Source organism: Bufo bufo, chromosome 1 (genome assembly GCF_905171765.1).
Source record: "Bufo bufo chromosome 1, aBufBuf1.1, whole genome shotgun sequence".
Lineage (NCBI taxonomy): Eukaryota > Metazoa > Chordata > Amphibia > Anura > Bufonidae > Bufo > Bufo bufo.
In genome coordinates this window covers 770,161,374-770,188,163 of record NC_053389.1, presented here as the reverse complement: position 1 = coordinate 770,188,163, position 26,790 = coordinate 770,161,374, and the positions used below count along the sequence as shown (strand labels likewise).

At 44.0% G+C, this 26,790-nt stretch overlaps 1 protein-coding gene across 1 annotated transcript in view; it reads right to left on the bottom strand.

Moving 5' to 3' along the window:
- Positions 1 to 26,790, bottom strand: part of PIWIL2 (piwi like RNA-mediated gene silencing 2) — a 255,710-nt gene that overhangs the window by 7,466 nt on the left and 221,454 nt on the right. The window contains exons 18-20 of the mRNA XM_040414771.1: positions 12,151 to 12,252; positions 5,472 to 5,588; positions 4,615 to 4,703 (exon numbers count right to left, since the gene is read on the bottom strand). Coding sequence (XP_040270705.1) covers positions 4,615 to 4,703; positions 5,472 to 5,588; positions 12,151 to 12,252 — 308 coding nt within the window. The remainder of the gene's footprint in view (positions 1 to 4,614; positions 4,704 to 5,471; positions 5,589 to 12,150; positions 12,253 to 26,790) is intronic.

Below are 26,790 nucleotides of genomic sequence, written 5' to 3'. Positions count from 1 at the left end.
ATCTCGCGTCTTGCGAGATGACGCGTATATGTGTGACTCTGCGCAGCGCTGCCACCTCCGGAACGCGATCCTGCGTTAGGCGGTCCGGAGGTGGTTAAACACCCTTAATGACCAGGCCACTTTTTACTAGGGGTGCACCGAAATGAAAATTCTGGTCCGAAACCGAAAATTCAGGATGCCCTTGACCGAAAACCGAAACTGCCTTTTTGCCCAAATACTTTTAAAATACTTTTTTTTTAATGATTTTATTAATAATTCTTTTTCATGAATGAAATTCATCTGTGGGTGGCGCTGTTATGGAGGGGGGGGGGGATATGTGCACTGTTATGGGCATAACAGTGCACAGATCCCTTTCCCCATAACAGTGCACAGATCCCCCCTCCCCATAGCAGTGCCATAGACCGATCCCCCTACCCATAACAGCCCCGGCCCTGCTGCTCACAGCAGACTAATCACTCACTGCATCTTTATTTTACCTTACAATCGTGACGCTCCAGTAACAACTCTGCAGGCAGAGCGGGGGGGGGGGGGGGGGGGGGCGGCGTAACGTCACTTACTCACCTGACGCACCTGCTCCGCCCACTTTATGAATGAAGGAGGCGGAGCAGGCGCGTCACGTGAGTAAGTGACGTTACGCCGCCCTCCGCTCTGCCTGCAGAGTTGTTACTGGAGCGTCACGATTGTAAGGTAAAATAAAGATGCAGTGACTTAAAGTAAACCGCCCGCCCGGCGCGGGTGACAAATCCCACAAATACCAAACCCCATATTTTCTGCCGATATGTACCAATATCGGCCGAAATGGATTAGGCCCATTTTCGGCCGCCGGAATTTGGGTGCACCCCTAATTTTTACACTTCTGACCTACACTACTTTCACGGTTTATTGCTCGGTCATGCAACTTACCACCCAAATGAATTTTACCTCCTTTTCTTCTCACTAATAGAGCTTTCATTTGGTGGTATTTCATTGCTGCTGACATTTTTACTTTTTTTGTTATTAATCGAAATCTAACGATTTTTTTGCAAAAAAATGACATTTTTCACTTTCAGTTGTAAAATTTTGCAAAAAAAAACGACATCCATATATAAATTTTTCTCAAAATTTATTAGTCTACATGTCTTTGATAAAAAAAAAATGTTTGGGTAAAAAAAAAATGGTTTGGGTAAAAGTTATAGCGTTTACAAACTATGGTACAAAAATGTGAATTTCCGCTTTTTGAAGCAGCTCTGACTTTCTGAGCACCTGTCATGTTTCCTGAGGTTCTACAATGGCCAGACAGTACAAACACCCCACAAATGACCCCATTTCGGAAAGCAGACACCCTAAGGTATTCACTGATAGGCATAGTGAGTTCATAGAACTTTTTATTTTTTGTCACAAGTTAGCGGAAAATGATGATTTTTTTTTTTTCTTACAAAGTCTCATATTCCACTAACTTGTGACAAAAAATTAAAACTTCCATGAACTCGCCATGCCCATCACGAAATACCTTGGGGTGTCTTCTTTCCAAAATAGGGTCACTTGTGGGGTAGTTATACTGCCCTGGCATTTTAGGGGCCCAAATGCGTGCAAAGTAGTTTGAAATCAAAATCTGTAAAAAATGGCCAGTGAAATCCGAAAGGTGCTCTTTGGAATATGGGCCCCTTTGCCCACCTAGGCTGCAAAAAAGTGTCACGCATGTGGTATCTCCGTACTCAGGAGAAGTTGGGCAATGTGTTTTGGGGTGTCTTTTTACATATACTCATGCTGGGTGAGAGAAATATCTCGGCAAAAGACAACTTTTCCCATTTTTTATACAAAGTTGGCATTCGACCAAGATATTTATCTCACCCAGCATGGGTATATGTAAAATGACACCCCAAAACACATTGCCCAACTTCTCCTGAGTACGGCGATTACAGATGTGTGACACTTTTTTGCAGCCTAGATGCGCAAAGGGGCCCACATTCCTTTTATGAGGGCATTTTTAGACATTTGGATCCCAGACTTCTTCTCACGCTTTAGGGCCCCTAAAATGCCAGGGCAGTATAAATACCCCACATGTGACCCCATTTTGTAAAGAAGACACCCCAAGGTATTCAATGAGGGGCATGGCGAGTTCGTAGAATTTTTTTGGCACAAGTTAGCGGAAATTGATTTTTTATTTTTTTTTCTCACAAAGTCTCCCTTTCCGCTAACTTGGGACAAAAATTTAAATCTTTCATGGACTCAATATGCCCCTCACGGAATACCTTGGGGGGTCTACTTTCCGAAATGGGGTCACATGTGGGGTATTTATACTGCCCTGGCATTCTAGGGGCCCTAAAGCGTGAGAAGAAGTCTGGAATATAAATGTCTAAAAAATTTTACGCATTTGGATTCCGTGAGGGGTATGGCGAGTTCATGTGAGATTTTATTTTTTGACACAAGTTAGTGGAATATGAGACTTTGTAAAAAAAAAAATAATAATTCCGCTAACTTGGGCCAAAAAAATGTCTGAATGGAGCCTTACAGGGGGGTGATCAATGACAGGGGGGTGATCAATGACAGGGGGGTGTATCCGTGGATCCGTAAAAAACATACGGACGTCTGAATGGAGCCTTACAGGGGAGTGATCAATGACAGGGGGGTGATCAGGGAGTCTATATGGGGTGATCACCCCCGTCATTGATCACCCCCCTGTAAGGCTCCATTCAGACGTCCGTATGTGTTTTGCGGATCCGATCCATGTATCCGTGGATCCGTAAAAAACATACGGACGTCTGAATGGAGCCTTACAAGGGGGTGATCAATGACAGGGGGGTGATCAGGGAGTCTATATGGGGTGATCAGGGGTTAATAAGTGACGGGGGGGGGGGGGGTGTAGTGTAGTGGTGTTTGGTGCTACATATTGCTGAGCTACCTGTGTCCTCTGGTGGTCGATCCAAACAAAAGGGACCACCAGAGGACCAGGTAGCAGGTATATTAGACGCTGTTATCAAAACAGCGTCTAATATACCTGTTAGGGGTTAAAAAAAATCGCATCTCCAGCCTGCCAGCGGCAGGCTGGAGATCCACTCGCTTAACTTCCGATCCTGTGAACGCGCGCGCCTGTGTGCGCGCGTTCACAGGAAATCTCGCGTCTCGCGAGATGACGCATATATGCGTGACTGTGGGCAGGGCTGCCGCCTCCGGAACGCGATCCTGCGTTAGGCGGTCCGGAGGCGGTTAAAATGTCAGGTTTCTGTGATGTAAAAAAAAAAATGGGACAAAGATAAATCATTTCTGAACTTTTTCCACCTTTAATGTGACCTATAAACTGTACAACTCAATTGAAAAACAAACTGAAATCTTTTAGGCAGAGGGAAGAAAAAATATAAAACTAAAATAATATGGTTGCATAAGTGTGCACACCCTTAAACTAATACTTTCTTGAAGCACCTTTTGATTTTATTAAGTTCCTCTTCATGTTCAGCTTTCTAGCAGAAGCCTGAAGGTTTTGTGCCAATATTGACCGGTATTTGGAACTGTTCATAATTCCCTCTAGCTTAACTAAGGCCCCAGTTCCAGCTGAAGAAAAACAGCCCCTTGGCATGATGCTGCCACCACCATGCTTCACTGTGGGTATGGTGTGCTTTTGGTGATGGGCAGTGTTGTTTTTGCGCCAAACATATCTTTTGGAATTATGGCCAAAAAGTTCAACCTTGGTTTCATCAGACCATAACACCTTTTCCCACATGCTTTTGGGAGACTTCAGATGTGTTTTTGCAAAATGTACTGTAGCCTGGCTTGGATGTTTTTCTTCGTAAGAAAAGGCTTTCGTCTTGCCACTCTACCCCATAGTCCAGACATATGAAGAATACGGGAGATTGTTGTCACATGTACCACACAGCCAGTACTTGCCAGATATTCCTGCAGCTCCTCTAATGTTGCTGTAGGCCTCTTGGTCGCCTCCCAGACCAGTTTTCTTCTCGTCAATTTTGGAGAGACGTCCAGTTCTTGGTAATGTCACTGTTGTGCCATATTTTCTCCACTTGATGATGACTGTCTTCACTGTGTTCCATGGTATATCTAATGCCTTGTACCCTTCTCCTGACTGATACCTTTTACCAATGAGATCCCTCAGATGCTTTGGAAGCTCTCTGTGGACCATGGCTTTTGCTGTGGGATGCGACTAAGAAAATTTCAGGAAAGACCAACTAGAGCAGCTGAACTTTATTTGGGGTTAATCAGAGGCACTTTAAATGATGGCAGGTGTATGCTGACTCCTATTTAACAGGATTGTGAATGTGATTGCTTAACTCTGAACACAGCTACATCCCCAGTTATAAGAGGGTGTGCACACTTATGCAACCACATTCATTTTTTATTTTTTTTATTTCTTCCCTCCACCTAAAAGATTTCAGTTTGTTTTTCAAAAGAGTGGTACAGTTTATAGGTCACATTAAAGGTGGATAAAGTTCTGAAATTATTTATCTTTGTCTCATTTTTTTACATCACAGAAACCTGAGATTTTAACAGGGGTGTGTAGACTTTTTATATCCACTGTATATTTACTACACTGTACCTGTGGCAAACAAATCCAAAGTGCATATATTTAAAGTTAAAGTGAGACCATTTAGAGTCATAGCAGGCATTAGGTGTGGAGATACTTACTGGTTCATGCTGGCCACAAATCCAGTAACTGACCGTAAACCTCGACTGGGGTCATGGTAAACATCAATCCCGATGACCATCATGCATTTCTAGGTGGAGAAAAGGTAAATGAGCACTGTGTAGGAATTACTGTGTCCGATATTCCTCTTTTAAATATATTTATCTATCCTGAGGATAAGTCATCGGTATCAATTCAGTGGGTGCCCAAGACCCGGCACCTCCATGATCAGCTGTTTGTGGCAGTCACCAGCGCTAGAAGACCACAGTTACTGGGTAGTGGTTGCTGCACTCAAGTGAAAGGGAGTTGAGCTGCAGTATGCCAGCATGGCCGCTACACAGTCAAAGGAGCTTTCTGCTTCCAACTCTATCACCTGTTATGATTTCGGAAGCTTCTGCAAACACTTGATTGGTTGGCGGTGGCAGGTGTCGGACTGATCTCATATTGTGGTGTCCACCACTCCATTTACTTCTCTGGCACTGACAGAGAGAGCTGTCTACATCAGCCCCATAGACGTTAATGGAGCAGTGGAGAGACATGCCCCTTCTCACTTCATTCAGACAGGTGACTCAGTGACCCCTCAATTTCAAGATCGATGGGAGTCCTAGTGGATGTATTTCTTCTAGGGCAGAGCAAGTTTTCAGAAGTCTCATACTAGTGAATAGAGAGCCGATACATGCGCAGCTGTCCATCCCTTCCATGTGGATATGCCATAAAAAATGTAAAATAGTGTCAAAACTCCTGTGTACTGTGCAGCATTTCACTAGCTTGGCAATGTGCCAATGCCAAGAAACCAAGCTCATGCCAAGTGTCTGCGTCTCTTCACCCAAAGAAATAAATAGGCCTCAGTGTTACTCACCAATGGGATGTCTACGCCCCACAGCTCGCCCCCCAGCTTGCAGTTTATCTGTAGTAGGATTTTTTGCGCTATGCTTCTTATTTTCTGTGGATTAGAGATTGTTTTTGTGTTCACCACCTGTTAAGAAAAAAGGGTATATTTAAAGAAAATGGGAATAGGGGGTATGGTGTGATACACTGGAAGACAAGTGGGTATGTCTGGGGGCCACCTGCAACATGGTTGGCACCTTATGCTCATGTGCTCAAGGAAACAAAGAAGCATATTATAACATTCTTAAAACGGATTTAACCATGTTGTAGGTGCTACAAAAATACAAGGAGAGATTTCATAAAAAAAAATACCACCCGGCAGTTTACAGTCATGGGCAATGTTGTACATTTAACCGGAACGTTTAAATGCCTAATTCATGCTGGTCACCAAAAGCCTGAGATGCATCGCACCTCCTAAAAATAAAAGTTCAGCATGTGCAGAGTTCACACACATCACTTATATCGTTATATAGCCACTAGAAATAAAGCAGACAAAAGTCTCTGTGATATACGGTAGATGGCAGCAAATTTCTAAGCTATGGAGTATAGACAAATGCCCCCTCCAAATATGACAGAGAATACATATATGTAGGGGTGATAACATGAAGTATGGTGGGGGTTTTACAGGGTAAGAGATTTCAGTAATAGGCTGTGATTGGTAAAAGGGGTTATAACATGAAGAAAAGTCCTGTATCCCCCCCTGGGGTCACAGAAGGCTGTATAGGGGGAAGAAATAACCCGACAAGAGAGGACATAACATGAAGAAAAGTTCCTGTTTATCCAAGTCACTGGCGGTTATACAGAGATGACAGATGAACCCTTGGGTTCACTGAAGGCTGTATAGGGGAAGAGATGATCTGGAATGAGGGGGCACAACATGAAGAAAAGTTCTTGAATCAATCTGGGGTCATTTAAGGCTGTATAGGGGAAGAGATGAAGTAAGAGGTGACATAACAAGAAGAAAAGTTCCTGAATCCCTTTGAGGGTCACTGAAGACTGTATAGGGGAAGAGAACACGTGGTAAGAGAGGACATAAGAAGAAAAGTTCCTGTACACTCTGCGGTCATCACTGAAGGCTGCAGTTAGAGCTAAATAACTGTACAACGCTGTCATTTCACTGGTGGCTGTACAGAAATGACAGGAACATGTTGAGCTCTTTCTTCTTGATCTCAATTGCAGCTTCCCCCTCCATTACAGACACAAAGAACATTACTAAAATAATTTAAAAGCTTAGTTTCTGGGCTTTCACATGATACCAGGATGTGACAAGTGTTTAAATACATGATGCATTACATACAGACGGATTACAATACCCCATGAAACTGAATGTGGGCGTTCTCACTGTTGGTTTTAAAAAAGACCCATGAAAAATGCTGAACTGGTTTACATTCTTATGTTGGGCGTGCAAATGTCATGTCAGTGCAGAGCAAAGTCATTCCTTTACTCCCTTGAATGTATGTTCTATTTCTCTCCAATCATCATCTTGCAACACTAGGGGACTTTCACACTAGCGTTTTTGTTTTCCGGTATTGAGTTCCGTCACAGGAGTTCAATACCGGAAAAAAGTTTTAACCTAATGCATTCTGAAAGTTCAGTCCCTCTTACGTTTTTTGGCATTAATTTACATTGAAGTGTATTAGTGCCGGATCCGGCATTAAGTGTTTCGGCAGAACGGATCCGGCTTTCCGGTCTGCGCATGCGCAGACCTTTAAAAAGGCAAAAAAATAATTAATACCGGATCCGTTTTTTCTGGATGACACCGGAGAGACGGATCCGATATTTCAATGCATTTGTCAGACGGATCTGTTTGTGTCCGGATTGCCGGATCCGGCAGGCAGTTCCGGCGACTGAACTGCCTGCCGGAATCCTTTGCCGCAAGTGTGAAAGTACCCTAACACAAAGAAAGTACGGTATGAGGTGTGACTGGACTGGGGGTGTCATAGGTCGTGGTCGCTGTAGTGATGGCATCACACTCATGAAATCAAGTGGATCATGCCCTGCCCTTGCACTAACCCAGTTTCTAGCCACATTACCGTAATAAGTGGTGAAGTGTGCCAGGGTTACATCCTATGCGAGTACTGTATGTCCATGTCTGTATAGGAGTACACCCCAACACCTGCGGTCTATTTCAATGCAGAGGCGTGGAGGACACACTGTGTAACCCCTTCTTATCGCCTTGATATGACCTAATATTGCAGGCTACTCAAATGAACCTAAATTAAAATAAAGCATCATTACCAGTTGTTCTGATTAAGAATATCCTCCCATTTTGTGTATACAGCTCCGATGCAGAGCTATATGCACCAAGCTGATGCATCGGCTGCTCCATGGTTCCAGACTGCCCAACCCTCTGGTGGTTAATACTGACCTGGCCCTGAGCAGTGTACAGGGATTGTATAAAGGGAATTGTTATTCAGCTTTTTCAGGGACGTACAGAGATATCATAGGGTCCTCCTGCCCCACTCAGTTATCCTCTACATGTACGTCAATCGCTTGCAATGTTGATATGTCCTTTTTTTTTTATGTGTAGGTTCGAAAATAAGAAATAACTGAATGGCAACTACCTTGGTTTCTGCTCCCATATCTCCCCATTAGGACCCCTGGAACATGGGGGCGATAGGCACAAAATTTTACTAAAACATGAGGCCAAAATGGATATTAGGAAGCAATGCATTTGGACCGCTTGGTCTGAATGGGTAATGACCTGACCCTGTTCACTAATTGATTATACCGTTCTATGTACTTGTGTTTAATTATGTTATTATGGTTATTTATACACGTACGTAATATATATGGAAATGTGACATATAGGTTAGTGGATATTTATACAGGGTGCAACGTCACTACACAATAGGGCCACAGAGAAGCGTGTAATAACGCAAAACGGCCATCGCCTGGCTTCAGACAATTCCATTCATAGACTGTTTGCCAATTTATTCTCAGGCAATTCCCTAAAGATAAATGTACAAGGTCAGGATTTATGTGTGGAGAATCCGCATCAATTCGTGCAGATTTCCATGTGGATTTTACTCTCCCTATTGAAGTGAATAGAGAAAATCCGGTCAGGAAAAATAAGATAACTTGACATACTGTGGATTTTAACCACCTCAGCCCCCCTAGCTTAAACACCCTTAATGACCAGGCCACTTTTTACACTTCTGACCTACACTACTTTCACCGTTTATTGCTCGGTCATGCAACTTACCACCCAAATGAATTTTACCTCCTTTTCTTCTCACTAATAGAGCTTTCATTTGGTGGTATTTCATTGCTGCTGACATTTTTACTTTTTTTGTTATTAATCGAAATTTAACGATTTTTTTTGCAAAAAAATGAAATTTTTCACTTTCAGTTGTAAAATTTTGCAAAAAAAAACGACATCCATATATAAATTTTGCTCTAAATTTATTGTTCTACATGTCTTTGATAAAAAAAAAATGTTTGGGTAAAAAAAAAATGGTTTGGGGAAAAAGTTATAGCGTTTACAAACTATGGTACAAAAATGTGAATTTCCGCTTTTTGAAGCAGCTCTGACTTTCTGAGCACCTGTCATGTTTCCTGAGGTCCTACAATGCCCAGACAGTACAAACACCCCACAAATGACCCCATTTCGGAAAGTACACACCCTAAGGTATTCGCTGATGGGCATAGTGAGTTCATAGAACTTTTTATTTTTTGTCACAAGTTAGCGGAAAATGATGATTTTTATATATTTTTTTTTTCTTACAAAGTCTCATATTCCACTAACTTGTGACAAAAAATAAAAAGTTCTATGAACTCACTATGCCCATCACGAAATACCTTGAGGTCTCTTCTTTCCAAAATGGGGTCACTTGTGGGGTAGTTATACTGCCCTGGCATTCTAGGGGCCCAAATGTGTGTTAAGGAGTTTGAAATCAAATTCTGTAAAAAATGACCAGTGAAATCTGAAAGGTGCTCTTTGGAATATGGGCCCCTTTGCCCACCTAGGCTGCAAAAAAGTGTCACACATCTGGTATCTCCGTAATCGGGAGAAGTTGGGGAATGTGTTTTGGGGTGTCTTTTTACATATGCCCATGCTGGGTGAGATAAATATCTTGGCAAAAGACAACTTTTCCCATTTTTTTTATACAAAGTTGCCATTTGACCAAGATATTTCTCTCACCCAGCATGGGTATATGGAAAATGACACCCCAAAACACATTCCCCAACTTCTCCTGAGTACAGCGATACCAGATGTGTGACACTTTTTTGCAGCCTAGATGCGCAAAGGTGCCCAAATTCCTTTTAGGAGGGCATTTTTAGACATTTGGATACCAGACTTCTTCTCACGCTTTGGGGCCCCTAGAATGCCAGGGCAGTATAAATACGCCACATGTGACCCCATTTTGGAAAGAAGACACCCCAAGGTATTCAATGAGGGGCATGGCGAGTTCATATAAATTATTTTTTTTTGGCACAAGTTAGCGGAAATTGATATTTTTTTCTCACAAAGTCTCCCTTTCCGCTAACTTGGGACAAAAATTTAAATCTTTCATGGACTCAATATGCCCCTCACGGAATACCTGGGGGTGTCTTCTTTCCGAAATGGGGTCACATGTGGGGTATTTATACTGCCCTGGCATTCTAGGGGCCCTAAAGCGTGAGAAGAAGTCTGGAATATAAATGTCTAAAAAATTTTACGCATTTGGATTCCGTGAGGGGTATGGCGAGTTCATGTGAGATTTAATTTTTTGACACAAGTTAGTGGAATATGAGACTTTGTAAGAAAAAAAAATAATTCCGCTAACTTGGGCCAAAAAAATGTCTGAATGGAGCCTTACAGAGGGGTGATCAATGACAGGGGGGTGATCAATGACAGGGGGGGTGATCAATGACAGGGGGGGTGATCAGAGAGTCTATATGGGGTGATCACCCCCCTGTCATTGATCACCCCTCTGTAAGGCTCGATTCAGATGTCCGTATGTGTTTTGCGGATCCGATCCATGTATCCGTGGATCCGTAAAAATCATACGGACATCTGAATGCAGCCTGACAGGGGGGTGATCAATGACAGGGGGGGTGATCAATGACAGGGGGGTGATCAGGGAGTCTATATGGGGTGATCACCCCCCCTGGAAGGCTCCAGGGAGACGCCTGTATGTGTTTTGCGGATCCGATCCATCTATCAGTGGATCCGTAAAAATCATGTGGACATCTGAATGGAGCTTTACAGGGGGGTGATCAATGACAGGGGTGTAATCAATGACAGGGGGGTGATCAGGGAGTCTATATGGGGTGATCACCACAGTCATTGATCACGCCCCTGTAAGGCTCCATTCAGACGTCCGTGTGCGTTTTGCGGATCCGATCCATCTATCAGTGGATCCGTAAAAATCATGCGGACATCTGAATGGAGCTTTACAGGGGGTTGATCAATGACAGCGGGGTAATCAATGACAGGGGGGTGATCAGGGAGTCTATATGGGGTGATCACCACAGTCATTGATCACGCCCCTATAAGGCTCCATTCAGACGTCCGTGTGCGTTTTGCGGATTTGATCCATCTATCAGTGGATCCGTAAAAATCATGCGGACATCTGAATGGAGCTTTACAGGGGGTTGATCAATGACAGGGGGGTAATCAATGACAGGGGGGTGATCAGGGAGTCTATATGGGGTCATCACCACAGTCATTGATCACGCCCCTGTAAGGCTCCACTCAGACGTCCGTGTGCGTTTTGCGGATCCGATCCATCTATCAGTGGATCCGTAAAAATCATGCGGACATCTGAATGGAGCTTTACAGGGGGTTGATCAATGACAGGGGGGTGATCAGGGAGTCTATATGGGGTGATCACCACAGTCATTGATCACGCCCCTGTAAGGCTCCACTCAGACGTCCGTGTGCGTTTTGCGGATCCGATCCATCTATCAGTGGATCCGTAAAAATCATGCGGACGTCTGAATGGAGCTTTACAGGGGGGTAATCAATGACAGGGGGGTGATCAATGACAGGGGGGTGATCAGGGAGTCTATATGGGGTGATCAGGGGTGATCAAGGGTGAATAAGGGGTTAATAAGTGACAGGGGGGTGTAGTGTAGTGTAGTGGTGTTTGGTGCAACATATTACTGAGCTACCTGTGTCCTCTGGTGGTCGATCCAAACAAAGGGGACCACCAGAGGACCAGGTAGCAGGTATATTAGACGCTGTTATCAAAACAGCGTCTAATATACCTGTTAGGGGTTAAAAAAAAACACATCTCCAGCCTGCCAGCGAACGATCGCCGCTGGCAAGCTGGAGATCATCTCGCTTACCGTCAGTTCCTGCGCGCGCGTTCACAGGAAATCCCGGCCATCGCGAGATGACGCGTATATGCGTGATTGTGCGCAGCGCTGCCACCTCCGGAACGCGAATCTGCGTTAGGCGGTCCGGAGGTGGTTAAAGTCCACACCGTAGGTCAATATCCGCACGGAAAAAAATCTGCACCGTGTACATAAGTATTTCAAATTCTCATAGAATACAATGTACATGACCTATGGTGCATATCTGCACACGATCCTGATGGTGTGCATTTAGCCTAATGCATTCTGCAAATGAAACCAACCCTTGCTACAGTAATATAAAAGATGTAATGGTAAAGTAATGCACATGTGCAGTGTGTTATAGGACACTGAAGAAGGATCCTCACCTGAGACGGGACAGGGATCTGTATACAGCAGAACTTCTTTATGGCACCATAAAGGTCATCTCTAGACCCAGATATAACGCAAAGAATAAGCTGCAGCCTTCCCTGTCGACCAAGAGAAAAAAGACAAAACATAGGCATTATATATTATTTAACACCACAGGAAACAATGGGAAACCGAATAGAAAAAGACAATTTCCCAAAAGTGGCAATCACTTCTCTATCCATCTATGTAGGTATGTGTAGTCAGAGAATATTGTAACTGATCTACATTGGTAGGTCCTTACCACCAGAAATCATGAGACGACAGGACAACAAATTAAGGCTACTTTCACACTAGCGTTCGGAGCGGATCCGTCTGATGTTTCATCAGACGGATCCGCTCCGATAATGCAGACGTTTGCATCCGTTCAGAACGGATCCGTCTGCATTATTACTTAGAAAATTTTCTAAGTGTGAAAGTAGCCTGAGCGGATCCGTTCAGACTTTACATTGAAAGTCAATGGGGAACGGATCCGCTTGAAGATTGAGCCATATGGTGTCATCTTCAAGCGGATCCGTCCCCATTGACTTCCATTATAAGTCTGGACGGATCCGCTCGCCTCCGCACGGCCAGGCGGACACCCGAACGCTGCAAGCAGCGTTCAGGTGTCCGCTCACTGAGCGGAGCGGAGGCTGAACGCTGGCAGGCGGATGCATTCTCAGTGGATCCGCCTCTACTCAGAATGCATTAGGGCCAGACGGATGCGTTCGGGGCCGCTCGTGAGCCCCTTCAAACGGAGCTCACGAGCGGACACCTGAACTCAGGTGTGAAAGTAGCCTAAGCCAATTCAGGAAAGACTCGTGCGGTTTTCTCATCCATTTATCCCCAAAGTAAAACCTCTAATGCGTAAGCAGTTTGTCCGCACTCCGCAGACAGGTGACCTAACGGCTTAGCTCTCATACAAACTTTGGTCGACCATCTTACTTCTCCCCCGAAGACATATTCTGGCAGAAAGAAGGATCAGACATACTGAACTTCAACATGCCCAATCCTTTGTTCTCACTAATCCGCTGCTGATCTCGCGTCTTTATGGAGAGGTCAAGAGAAGTAACGGTCAGCTGAGTCAGCAGTTATAAAGTGTGTTTGGCCAGCTTCACTGTGCCTCTACGTTTCACTGAAGTTCAGAGCGTTTCATAAAGCGGTGTGCCATGTTCTGGTATATCATCAATTCCTATTAGCAGCCGCCATCGGTGCCAACCTTCTTGTCCTCATCACGAGAGAGAGGCGCTTGCACGGAATGAAACTTGCAGGTAGAAGGGCACGTGATCAATGACATAACAAAGGGAAATAACCTTAGTGAGTGACATATCAGCCTATATTATGCCCTGAAGTGCCAATTAAATTATTTATAGTACATATGCCACTCGTTTCAATGGAGCTTCCAGTGGGTGTAACGTACCTCCTGCGATAAATGATAAGATTATTAAAAGGAGGTCTATGACCACATAACAGAATAGGGCTGCAGTTTGAGCTCATCTAAACAGACCTCTGAGGTGACTCCTAATATTCTTTAATAAACCTCCTGCTAAAAATTATATTTCTGATGACGCAGCTGGTGCAGAAACTCTTTTGAAGAGTGAGGGCAGTGTCTTTGCAGTAGCAGACGTCATCAGCTCTGCACCACCATACAGACTCATCTCTTCTGCTGAGCTACAGCCGAATGTCGAGAAGGAAGCGTTCCTTCCCAACAGCCGGCTGCTTGTTAAGAGGAGGTGAAGCTCTGTATTCACATGCACCGATCACCTCCACAGTATGCTATGGAGATGGCTCGTCCCTATACAGCAGTATATAGCTTTTTAGACCACACGATCTGCTGCCCAGAAAGGATGATTTAGGTGCCTGCATGAAAGACAGTCTCACCCGATGAATGATCGTTTCACTCGTTCATCGGGTGATCTGCTGCACCTTTAGAAGGCCAGATTGTCTGGCCGTCTAAATCCACCTTTAGGGCTCATGCACAGGAACTTATTTTTTTCTGTGTACATTCTGTTTTTTTGGTGGACCGTATGCGGAACCATTCATTTCAATGGGTCCGTGTGCATTCCGTTTCCGTATGTCCATTCCACAAAAAAAAATAGAACATGTCCTTTTTATTGTCCACATGACGGACAAGGATAGGACTGTTCTATTAGGGGCCAGCTGTTCCATTCCGCAAAATACGCAATGCACGCGAACACATCTGTATTTTTTGCGGACCACAAAATACATATGCTCGTGTGCTCTGGGTACCCTTGCTCTGGGTAAAAACTGGGTGCGTTTTAATCTTACACCTTCTCAAATGCAAAAGGCACTGATATAAAATTGCCCCAGCCCGGTGACTTAGATACACTCACAATACCGAGGGGATAAAGGTCCTCTGGTATAACTACTATCAGGTTTATTCCAAAAAATATTCCGTTTGTGTGTGCGGCAGCTTATAGAAACATAGAATGTGTCGGCAGATAAGAACCATTTGGCCCATCTAGTCTGCCCAATATACTGAATACTATGGATAGCCCCCGGCCCTATCTTATATGAAGGATGGCCTTATGCCTATCCCATGCATGCTTAAACCCCTTCACTGTATTTGCAGCTACCACTTCTGCAGGAAGGCTATTCCATGCATCCACTACTCTCTCAGTAAAGTAATACTTCCTGATATTACTTTTAAACCTTTGCCCCTCTAATTTAAAACTGTGTCCTCTTGTGGTAGTTTTTCTTCTTTTAAATATGCTCTCTTCCTTTACCGAGTTGATTCCCTTTATGTATTTAAAAGTTTCTATCATATCCCCTCTGTCTCTTCTTTCTTCCAAGCTATACATTCCACTGTGACACATCTGTACATAATCCACTTTATGTAATATTGCTGGAGGTCAGTAAACAAGGAGAAAGACAAAATAATGTCAACTACGTGCTGGAAGGACACGTAACAACGCTGAAGAATGTACCAGAGAGTGTGAAGGGATGCAACATGGGGAGCCAGCCGAGGACAGGGCAGAGAGATCTGTGACCAGGTCAGGTTGAATATGGCCCATAGACCATGGTTATCGTGACATGGGCCTCCTTGAAGAAATCAAGCGTCTGAAGCATGCTGAAAACTGTGATTATAGATCCTGCAATAATACCTACAGAATGGGGCAGCATGGGGGAAGTCCACAAAATGGAGCACGCCATCGCCAAACACGATTGTCTGTGCCCAGGTTATGTATCAGCTCTGCTCTGTCTTCTCTGTCAGTAAAGTGTATCAGGTGCTTCAAAATTATGACGATAATGATTAGAGTGTTTCTCAATGTATTCATAACTGGCAATGATAAATCTCCTGCTTCCCATCTATTACAAAGCTGTCTGCCTGTAGCCACCACTAGGGGGAGCTCAGTGCCCCGGAATGTATGCAGTTACCATTCACTGAAATGGACACTGTAATAATTTGTTGGCACATGAAAATGCGATGTTTAAACATGAGAAAGAAGGAGTTCGGTGCTGGGCCCCGTAGTTGTCGCATCGCCTTCCTCCATTAAAAGTACACCACTGGGAGCGTGGCTAACTGCCGACATGGGCGGCCGCATCCGATCTGAGCTCCGGCTCCCGTTTATGATCCTGATCAATCCTGAGCACTGACACGATCAATCTGACATTAGAAAGGACGTGCGACATCACGAGAGCTTACAGAATCTAAAGATGGGACCCAGCAAGGCTCAAGCGGCGGCTGACCGCCTGAAAGAGTTTGCGCGCCAAGATAACCAACATGGCGCTGCAACAACTAGTACACCCCGTACTCAACATACTCGCGGCCAGGCGTTTCAGCAAGCGGTCAGTGACGAACCCGAGGCGCCAGAGCTTTCACCGAAAGAGGCAACTGTTGTCAGCGATCCTGGCCTGTCAAACTTCCCTCACTACCAAGATTGACGAGGTACGTGTGGATGTCCAGCAACTTAGAGAGCGGGTGAAGGGAGCGGAAGAGAGGATCTCGGAACTAGAGGACCTCACTCGTCCCATACCTGCCAAGATCCATGCCCTGGAAGATTCGGTCTCCTTGTGGAGGCAAAAGTGTGATGACTTGGAAAACAGGGCCAGGAGGAATAATGTGCACATTTTGGGCCTACCGGAGCGAACAGAAGGGCCGGATCCTGCCGCTTTCCTAGAAACCTGGTTCAAATCTACCTTTCCTGAGGCAGCCTTTTCCATGGCGTATGCAGTGGAGAGAGCCCACAGGGTTCCAGCTCGTCCACCACCACCTGGAGCTCCACCTAGACCGCTGCTAGCACGCATGTTGAATTGGAAGGATCGTGACCTTTCCTTACACAGGCGAGGAGGAAGCAGACCATCATGCATGAAAATGCCAAAGTGTCCTTGTTTCCCGATTTCTCTGCCGAGCTTCAGAAGAAAAGGGCGACCTTTGTTTCTGTAAAGAGAAGGCTTCGGGACATGAACTTACCATATTCCATGGCATACCCCGCCAGGCTGCGGGTGGTGGATGGAGAAAAATCGCATTTCTTCACTGACCCCAAGGAGGCGGATGACTGGGTCGTCAGGAAATCGCGCAGAGTGGCGCCATCTTGAGAAGCGGTATGGCATCAATACCTCGTCTTTTGTCTGGGGACTCTACCAACGGGACTTACGGTTGTACTGGCGGTGGGGACTCGTCATTTACATTATGCGAAAATGTTCAGTTATGGACTTTGTAATGATTGCGGGCTGCCACCTCAGAGTGAGTTTTACTGTTCCGTGTGTACGCCATTAGTTAAATGTCAGTATGCTATACAATATCTGTAGGGAGCTGATCAGATACCTGCATAATTTATTTACCACCTTGTAATATGCAGGTCCCTGACGCTGTAGCCACAGGGAAGTCACTTTCCCGCATTGGGCAATATGCACTTTATTTTAGTGTTCGTTTATGGCATGTTTTGTTTTGCCTCAAACTTGTATACTCTGTTCGGGCATTATGTGGTAGATCATTAACTACAGGCAGAACTGTGAATGTGAGGGGTAATTCGATGGGAGGAAACTATTCGAAATTGCAGCAGAAGTGCAGACTCGCATTAAGATATGAGACACGAATATTATGGCCACCCTAGTGCTAATGTCCTGGAATGTGAGGGGGTTAGGAGACACGGGTAAGAGAATGTCCGTTTTTGCACATGTCCGCAGGTATGCTCCTCACATACTCAGATTGCAGGAGACTCACTTAACGGCTGATACAGCCGGTAGACTCCAGAAATCATGGGTTCAATGTGCATATCACTCGTACGGTACCTCACATTCCAGGGGAGTGTCTCTGTTAATCAACCGCTCTGTTAGATGGGAGTTACATACAATTGAGAGTGACCCGGAGGGAAGATACGTTTTTGTTTATGCACATGTGAACAGTACTCCATTTGGGATATTCGCAGCTCAGTACCCACAAGCAAAACTATTATGTGTAGGGGACATTAACATGGTCATGGATCCACGGAGGGATCGTTTTTGTGCCCATCAGACTTCCCGGGCTCACAGCCCTCCCACTTTGTTGTCGGCCTGGACCGGAGAGGTGGGATGGTTAGATTTCTGGAGAGAAAAACACCCAGATGTAGTAGAATACTCTTGTTTCACTCCCTCTCATGGAGCTTTGTCCAGGATTGACTACATATTTGGGTCCTCTGATGCTTACCTGGAGCTGTCCACTGTCTCTCATGGCCCTCAAAGTGTATCTGACCACGCGCCCCTGATAGCGCAGTTCAATGTCTTGCAGGGGTTAAGTCCTCGATTGAAAACGAGGATACATCCATTTTGGCTTACCCTATTAAAAGAACAAGATAGAGTCCCGGACCAATTATAAGTTTTTCTTGAGGTGCATGACGCTGACACGAATGCTCTGCTTTTATGGGAAACGATGAAGGCATATTTAAGGGGATGCCTTAAATCATCAATTTCTTATATTAAGAAAGACACCCGGAAAAAAGAGGATTCCCTTAATGCTTGTGTTAAGGAAGCTGAAGCTAGATTTTTGTTGGATCCATCTGAGGCAAATAGGCAAGACTGGTTACTGAAGGGGAGGATGTATCTAGTTCACTTGCATGAAAAGAGTAATCGTAAGCTATTTTTTTTACAAACAGCAGGCCTTTGAGATAGGGGATAAGGCAGGAAGACTATTGGCTCACATAGTACATAGAAATACCTCTGCCCCACCGGTTCTATGTATTCAGGTCCCGGGTGGGGAGGTCAAGGAATCTGTCCCGGATATAGTAGCGAGCTTTGCTGACTTCTATCGAGAGTTATATCAAACACGAGTGACATACTCGGAGATGGAACTTGAGCACTATCTAGATGAGATAACCTGCCCAACACTCTCAATAGAGGACAGCAATTTAATGGGGGAAGATATAACTCTAGAAGAGATACAAGATGCAATTAACGGATTGGCGAATGGGAAGTCTCCAGGCCCTGACGGGTTGCCATTGGAGGTATATTCCATGTATGTTGACATCCTCGGGCCTCAATTGAAAGAGATGTTCAAGGAGGCATAGCGTATAGGTAAACTCCCGGACTCCCTATATGAAGCGTCCATAGTAGTGATTCTTAAACCGGACAAGGATCCGATGGATTGTGCCTCCTATCGGCCAATATCCTTACTAAACTTGGATTACAAAATCCTGACAAAAATCTTGGCCAATAGGTTGAACAAAATAATAACTAGCTTAATACACTGCGATCAAACTGGGTTCATACCAGGTAGATCAACCTCCAATAACATTCGCAGAGCGCAAATCATAGCCCAAATTGGAACCCAACATGAGAGACAGTGGGCGATGGCTTCATTAGATACGGCCAAAGCCTTCGATTCGCTGGAGTGGCCATACCTGATGAGAGCACTAGTTTAGAGGGGTTGGGATAGGGGGGAGGGAGGACAGAGTAGGCCTATATGCAGATGATCTCATACTGTATATGAGGGAGATGGATGCCTCTTTGCCACAAGCGATCATGATTATAGAGCAATTTGGGCACTTCTCTGGGTTACACATTAACTGGGCCAAGTCGGCCTTGATGCCGTTATGGAGATCCGATTGGCCCTAGGTCTATCATAATCTCAGAGTGGTAGACCACTTTAAATATCTGGGGATCGTTATCACCAGAGAGCCGAAAAACTCATATTCCAGGAATGTCGCCCCTTTAGAAACCATATTCATTGACAAATTCAAGGTGTGGAAAACCCTTCCTCTGTCCATCATGGGCAGGATCAATTTAATCAAAATGATCCTATTGCCTAAAGGGTTGTATATACTGGAACACGCTTGCACCCCAATACCACAGAGTTTCTTTGATCGCCTTCACTCCCTAATGGTTCAATTTATTTGGGAAAGAGCCAGGCACAAACTCGCTCTGAATACGTTGCAGAGATCCAAAGTGCAGGGTGGAGCGTCACTGCCAAATTTTCACTTGTATTTTCTGGCAGGACAACTGAGGTTCATGGCTGGTTGGGTTAGTGGGGAGCCCCTGCAAAATATGGAATATTATTTACAACAGCATCTAGATATATCCAACTTGTGGCCAGTACTTGAGGGGGTCGGATCCCTGTCAAGACAACTGCTGCAGGTACACAGGTTAGCGCAGCAAGTTTGGAGAGACGCCAAATTGAGGCAATATCAGGATTGGGCCGACATCATACCATTATGGGATAACCCATTATTCCCCCATTTACAAGAATTAGAGGGAACACATGTTTGGGTAGCATCCGGGATTGTAACTCTGCGAGATTTATATAATGAAGGTATCTTACGCTCCTTCTCTCAAATCCAAGAACGATTTGGGATAGCATGCACCCAGTTTTTTAAGTACACTGCTCAAAAAAATAAAGGGAACACAAAAATAACATCCTAGATCTGAATTAAATATTCTTCTGAAATTCTTTGTTCTTTACATAGTTGAATGTGCTGACAACAAAATCACACAAAAATTAAAAAATGGAAATCAAATTTTTCAACCCATGGAGGTCTGGATTTGGAGTCACACTCAAAATTAAAGTGGAAAAACACACTACAGGCTGATCCAACTTTGATGTAATGTCCTTAAAACAAGTCAAAATGAGGCTCAGTAGTGTGTGTGGCCTCCACGTGCCTGTATGACCTCCCTACAACGCCTGTGCATGCTCCTGATGAGGTGGCGGACGGTCTCCTGAGGGATCTCCTCCCAGACCTGGACTAAAGCATCTGCCAACTCCTGGACAGTCTGTGGTGCAACGTGACGTTGGTGGATAGAGCGAGACATGATGTCCCAGATGTGCTCAATTGGATTCAGGTCTGAGGAACGGGCGGGCCAGTCCATAGCATCAATGCCTTCATCTTGCAGGAACTGCTGACACACTCCAGCCACATGAGGTCTAGCATTGTCTTGCATTAGGAGGAACCCAGGGCCAACCGCACCAGCATATGGTCTCACAAGGGGTCTGAGGATCTCATCTCGGTACCTAATGGCAGTCAGGCTACCTCTGGCGAGCACATGGAGGGCTGTGCGGCACTCCAAAGAAATGCCACCCCACACCATTACTGACCCAATGCCAAACCGGTCATGCTGGAGGATGTTGCAGGCAGCAGAACGTTCTCCACGGCGTCTCAAGACTCTGTCACGTCTGTCACCTGTGCTCAGTGTGAACCTGCTTTCATCTGTTAAGAGCACAGGGCGCCAGTGGCGAATTTGCCAATCTTGGTGTTCTCTGGCAAATGCCAAACGTCCTGCACGGTGTTGGGCTGTAAGCACAACCCCCACCTGTGGACATCGGGCCCTCATATCACCCTCATGGAGTCTGTTTCTGACTGTTTGAGCAGACACATGCACATTTGTGGCCTGCTGAAGGTCATTTTGCAGGGCTCTCGCAGTGCTCCTCCTGTTCCTCCTTGCACAAAGGCGGAGGTAGCGGTCCTGCTGCTGGGTTGTTGCCCTCCTATGGCCTCCTCCACATCTCCTGATGTACTGGCCTGTCTCCTGGTAGCGCCTCCATGCTCTGGACACTACGCTGACAGACACAGCAAACCTTCTTGCCACAGCTCGCATTGATGTGCCATCCTGGATAAGTTGCACTACCTGAGCCACTTGTGTGGGTTGTAGACTCCGTCTCATGCTACCACTAGAGTGAAAGCACCGCCAGCATTCAAAAGTGACCAAAACATCAGCCAGGAAGCATAGGAACTGAGAAGTGGTCTGTGGTCACCACCTGCAGAATCACTCCTTTATTGGGGGTGTCTTGCTAATTGCCTATAATTTCCACCTGTTGTTTATCCCATTTGCACAACAGCATGTGAAATTGATTGTCACTCAGTGTTGCTTCCTAAGTGGACAGTTTGATTTAACAGAAGTGTGATTGACTTGGAGTTACATTGTGTTGTTTAAGTGTTCCCTTTATTTTTTTGAGCAGTGTATTTAACAGATCAGGCACGCCCTTCAGGAACAATTTAGGGACGGAAATAAGGCCATCTCCTCTTATTGGAGTCATTAAATCACAGGGACCTAGAGGCATAGTATCTGTACTCTACACTCACCTTTTGGAGAATCACATGTCAGCACAACCCATATTAGCTGAGGTCAGATGGAGAGGGAACATCCCACATCTCTCGGCGGAGGACTGCACAGAGGCATTAGAGGCGGTCACTAACGTATCTCCCTCGATTAATAACAGGTTAATCCAGCTATTTATGTTACACCGCAGCTATCTAACCCTCACTAGACTACACAAGATGGGGAGAATTCCACAGCCCAACTGTCTAAGATGTTCTCATAATAATGCAGATTTTTGGCATATGATGTGGGACTGTACACATATTAAATCATATTGGCAGACGGTACTCGGGATACTTTCATCACTGGGCTTAGGCCCTATTCCTTTATGCCCTAAGATATGTTTACTAGGTATCCTGGATAACGATGGTTGGTCCCACTATAACAAGATATTTCTAAGCGAAACTTTATTTGTAGCTCGCAAGGTAATTGCTCTTAAATGGATGGCAGAAGATATACCAACATTGGGGATTTGGAAAAGGCTGGTTAACCAGGTAATTCCCTTTAAAAGGTGATATATGTGAATAGAAAATGTCCTGATAAATTCCAGAAAGTATGGAGTCTATGGTGCGAATCACATTTAACAACTTCAGTGGGATCAGCAGTTTCTATTGGCTCTTAATAGGGCTGGAACATTTAAAGTCTCACGCAATACTTTTATACAACTCAGTTTATTGTATTTTTAATGCATGCTAAGAAAATGATGTGCCCTCTCTATACCGAATTACTTGAGTATGTATGTTATTCTTATTCTGCATGATCTGTTCTGTCGTTTAACACCGTATCATGTTTACATGAATGTACCACAAACATGCCTTGTTACTCTTTTTCAATAAAACAAGTAAAAATAAATAAATAAAAAGTACACCACTGCTTACAATGTAACCTAACAGTAGCATACTTATCCTGTATTACACAAATAATCCATTGATTTCAATGGGCACCGTGGAATGCTTAATTTCTCATGTGGTGGCGCTGTAGAGAGATGGAAGCCTTACCGCCAGCTCTCCCCACAGATGACAGGTGATTGTTGCGAGTTACAGCAGGGGACACTGTGTGATAACTATACATGGACTGTTCCATTTTCTTGCTTATATATCGCTACAATGACCCCATATCCAAAAGAATGCTGCAATTTTTAACCCTTTTCTGACAGAGCTGTTGAGAAGTAGTAACTGCACAGTAGTGGTGTCGAATTCGGCTGAGGCCCTTCTGTAATATTCTCCACATGAACACTTCAGGGTAGAAGGAGAAATATTAAAATGTAACTTTGAATGTGATAGTTATAACCACAAAATAGAGATATTTAAGATACATGAGCCATTAATAGTGCGGCATTAAGTCAGAAGATTAGATGGTAATAATGTCCATCTGTTCCAAGATGCGGGAAAATGGAGTCAACTAGGAAGGACCATATTGGTGCCTATTACAACATTAACCATTTTGTACTTGCCCCTAGAAGATGGTGTAATGGAAGACAATTGCCCTGGTGAGAGTGACCACAGACACCTCAAACACCTGTGCCTACAATCTCTTAAAATGTCCCTAATCTTAAAGAGGATCTGTCACCAGGATCAACCCTATTAAACCAGACATACTGCCTGGTAGAGCTCATCATGCCATTTAAAACTTAATAAATTAAATACCTTTCTTTTGTCTGCATGTTAAACGGCTGCAGAGATATCAGCGTTTTTATTCATATGCAAATGAGTAATTGGAGCACCAGGAGGCGGGGCTAAATGGTCTGAGCACTGCTCTGTAACACCTCCTGTGCTCTGCACACGCCCCCTCCACTTGATTGCCAGGGCTAGACATCAGCATGCTGAGGGCAGAGCTGTGTCCTAGCTTATACATATCTACGGTACTTTATATATGTATTATACACACTCTGTACTATAGCTTCACCACACTGAGATCTGCTCAGAAAGCTGATATACATATTACTGCTGTATTCACAGGTACAATGTAGGATCATACAGACACTGGTAATATGTGATCACTTATAAGCACAGGAAAACCATGCATCTTTATGTGGTAATGCTATAGCTTAGAGCAGGCATACTCAACCTGCGGCCCTCCAGCTGTTGCAAAACTACAACTCCCATCATTCCCGGACAGCCTACAGCTATCAGCCTACAGAAGGGCATGGTGGGAGTTGTAGTTTTACAATAGCTGGAGGGCCACAGGTTGAGCGTCCCTGGCTTAGAGGTTCAGCTATTGGTTTTGTATGTAGAGATCCCAGGTTTGAATCTTACTGAAGACTTTGAAGTTTTTTCTTCTTCCACATTTATCCCATAAGAAAAGTCTATGTCCTGCTAATAAATATTACTGGTTTCTTCATAATCATGTATTGTGTCTATGAATAAAGCAGTAACAGGTTTTAGAAAAATATAGTAAGTTATTATTATTATATGATTATATTATTTATTATACTGAATAGATGTCTTGGAAATAGCTCACCGACCCCACAACCACAGGAGGTGCACAATCTGATGATTCACCCTTCAAATTGAAATAACTGTTAATATAAGATTGGCACACTCATACATGCGGAGCCCCACGGAGTTTGAACAATATATTATAACTGTACTTGGTTAAAATATAATAAAATACAATAAAATACCTTTATAAATAAAAAATATAAGAGAAAATTAAACAGTATATTCAGCTATTTCTATATTGCTCTAGTATACTTATTGCAGATACTGATATTATCCAAAATAAGTACAAATGCCCTGGATATAAATTGGTTACATATATATCTCTTGCGGACCTGAATCATATAATCACATATCAGGCTTGATAGTAACTATCTGCTGAGTTTCAACAGTAAATCACCAACATACATATGTAACACTTCTTATTTGCGTAGTCCATACACTTCCCAAATAGTCTGTAATCAATTTCTCATGAGAATCCTCTCATGGGCTTTCATTTGAATTTTTGAGAGTGTCCGAAAATTTTCTTTAGAAAATATCCAAAAAAAAGGGTTTTATCCGAAAGATTTTTCTATCCAGACTTTCATTTATATTGGCATTCGAAAAAACGACATCACAGAATCATGTAAAAGATCACATGCGAAGATTCTCTATAAACAGAAATTGTGCTGATGTTTTTCGCAAGATGTACGTTAGAGTTATAGTCGATACCAATAACCAATGGAATCTGTGGAATCTGCCTGCACTGTACAGCTGTGACGTCCTTTTCCTTATTTTTCACTAAGTTTGTTTTCAGCTCTGGAGCTCACAGAACAGATAAGGAGGGGGAAATCAAACTTACAGACACAGTGTGTCTGATTGATGAGATCCTACCACTGTAGCCCCCAACCGTCACAAGAACAGGGACTGTGCTCTCCCATGATCAGGTCCATGGGACTGCCTGAGATAGCTGAGCACAAGCAGTCAGATATTTCTGGCAACCCTATAGAGATGAGTGTTCGCTGCTCCATTCAAATGGGGGAACCTGTTCTCATGATCAGCAGGAGCCTCACTGGTTGGACCCCACCAATAAGACCCTTATCCCCCTATTCTGCATCTCTATAGGGGATACATTGTTATAAAGGGCCAACTCTTAAAAAAAAATTCTTGATATTTCCCTTTTTATCCTGTATTCTGGATCCATATCTGAGCTGCATTTTGTGTAGATCACACACGGACTTATTACTTTCTATGGGTCCACAAAAAAAATAATACAACTCACAGATGTCATCTGTGAGCTGTCCGCATCCATGTGTCCTTCCCACAAATGATAGAACATGTCCTATTCTGGTCCATTTTGCAGACACAAATAGACATTTCTATTAATGGGACAGAGAAGAAGGCACATTCAGATTTCACACTGCTGGTAGATATTTACTTTACACACTTATATAGCGCTGACATATTCCACGGCGCTTTACAGACATTAGCATCACGCTGTTCCCAGCGGGGCTCACAATTTAAGGTCTCTATCGGTATGTCTTTGAGTGTGGGAGGAAACCGGAGAACCCGAAGGAAACCCACACAAACTCCATGCAGATGTTGTCCTTGGTCGGATTCAAATCCAAGACCTCAGCGTTGCAAGGCACCAGTGCTAACCACTGAGCCACCGTGCTGCCTGTATTTTGTGGACCCGTCATTTTGCAGACAGCAAAATGCATACAGTTGTGTTCATGTAAACTTACTCTGATCCCAGCTGTTTAACCCTAAGATGTCACACTCGATAATGACAGCGACATTTAAGTGTTTTAACAGAGGAAGCCTCTGCAAGCCCATCCTCAGGGTGATCGCAGGGTGCTATGGCAGAAAACAGCCTAACAAAAGGTAAAAAAAAAATAAAAAAAGTAAATATAAAAAGAATAAAAGGTCACACAGTGTACCAACCCACACTATAAAATAGATGCATTATTCATCTGGAATGGTGAAAGGCATAAAAAATACCAGAAATGCTGAAAAAAAAGTCGTGAAATAAAGATCAAAAAGTCAATGGTTTCATTACTACACCAAATGGTACCAAGGAAGTCATGCTGCGAAAAAAAAAAAACCTACACACAACTCCACTGATGGAAAAAATTAAAGTTCTGGGTCTTGGAATATAGAGTGTTGACACAAAAAATTATTTTGCAAAAAAAAAAAAAAGGGGGGTTTTAATATGCAAAACCCCAGACCCCAGTTATACATTTGGTATTGCTGTAATTGTAAATACCTGCAGAATGAAGCTAAAATACAACCATGAACTCAAAAAACAAACCCCCGCTGATCCTTTTTCCACATGGATCAATCCCATGTGTCCCACTCAGTGGCGTCTCTAGCTTTCAAATTTTGGGGGGGCACACTGGGGGCCAGGACAAAAGTAGGGGGGGCAGCTATAACAACGATACATTTACACAAGTACGCTTAGAAATGCTGCAATACTTTACCCAATACCTAAAACCGCAACAGGGAAGAAAAGTCCAGCTGTCTGTGGATGACACTTTTATAGAGAGGGGGATCTGTGGATGACACTGCTATAGGGGGATCTGTGGATGCCACATACCGTATATAGCATCTTATGCTATATGTGTCATCCACAGATCTCCCTCCCTGCCTCTCACAGGAGTGTACATATATAAAATA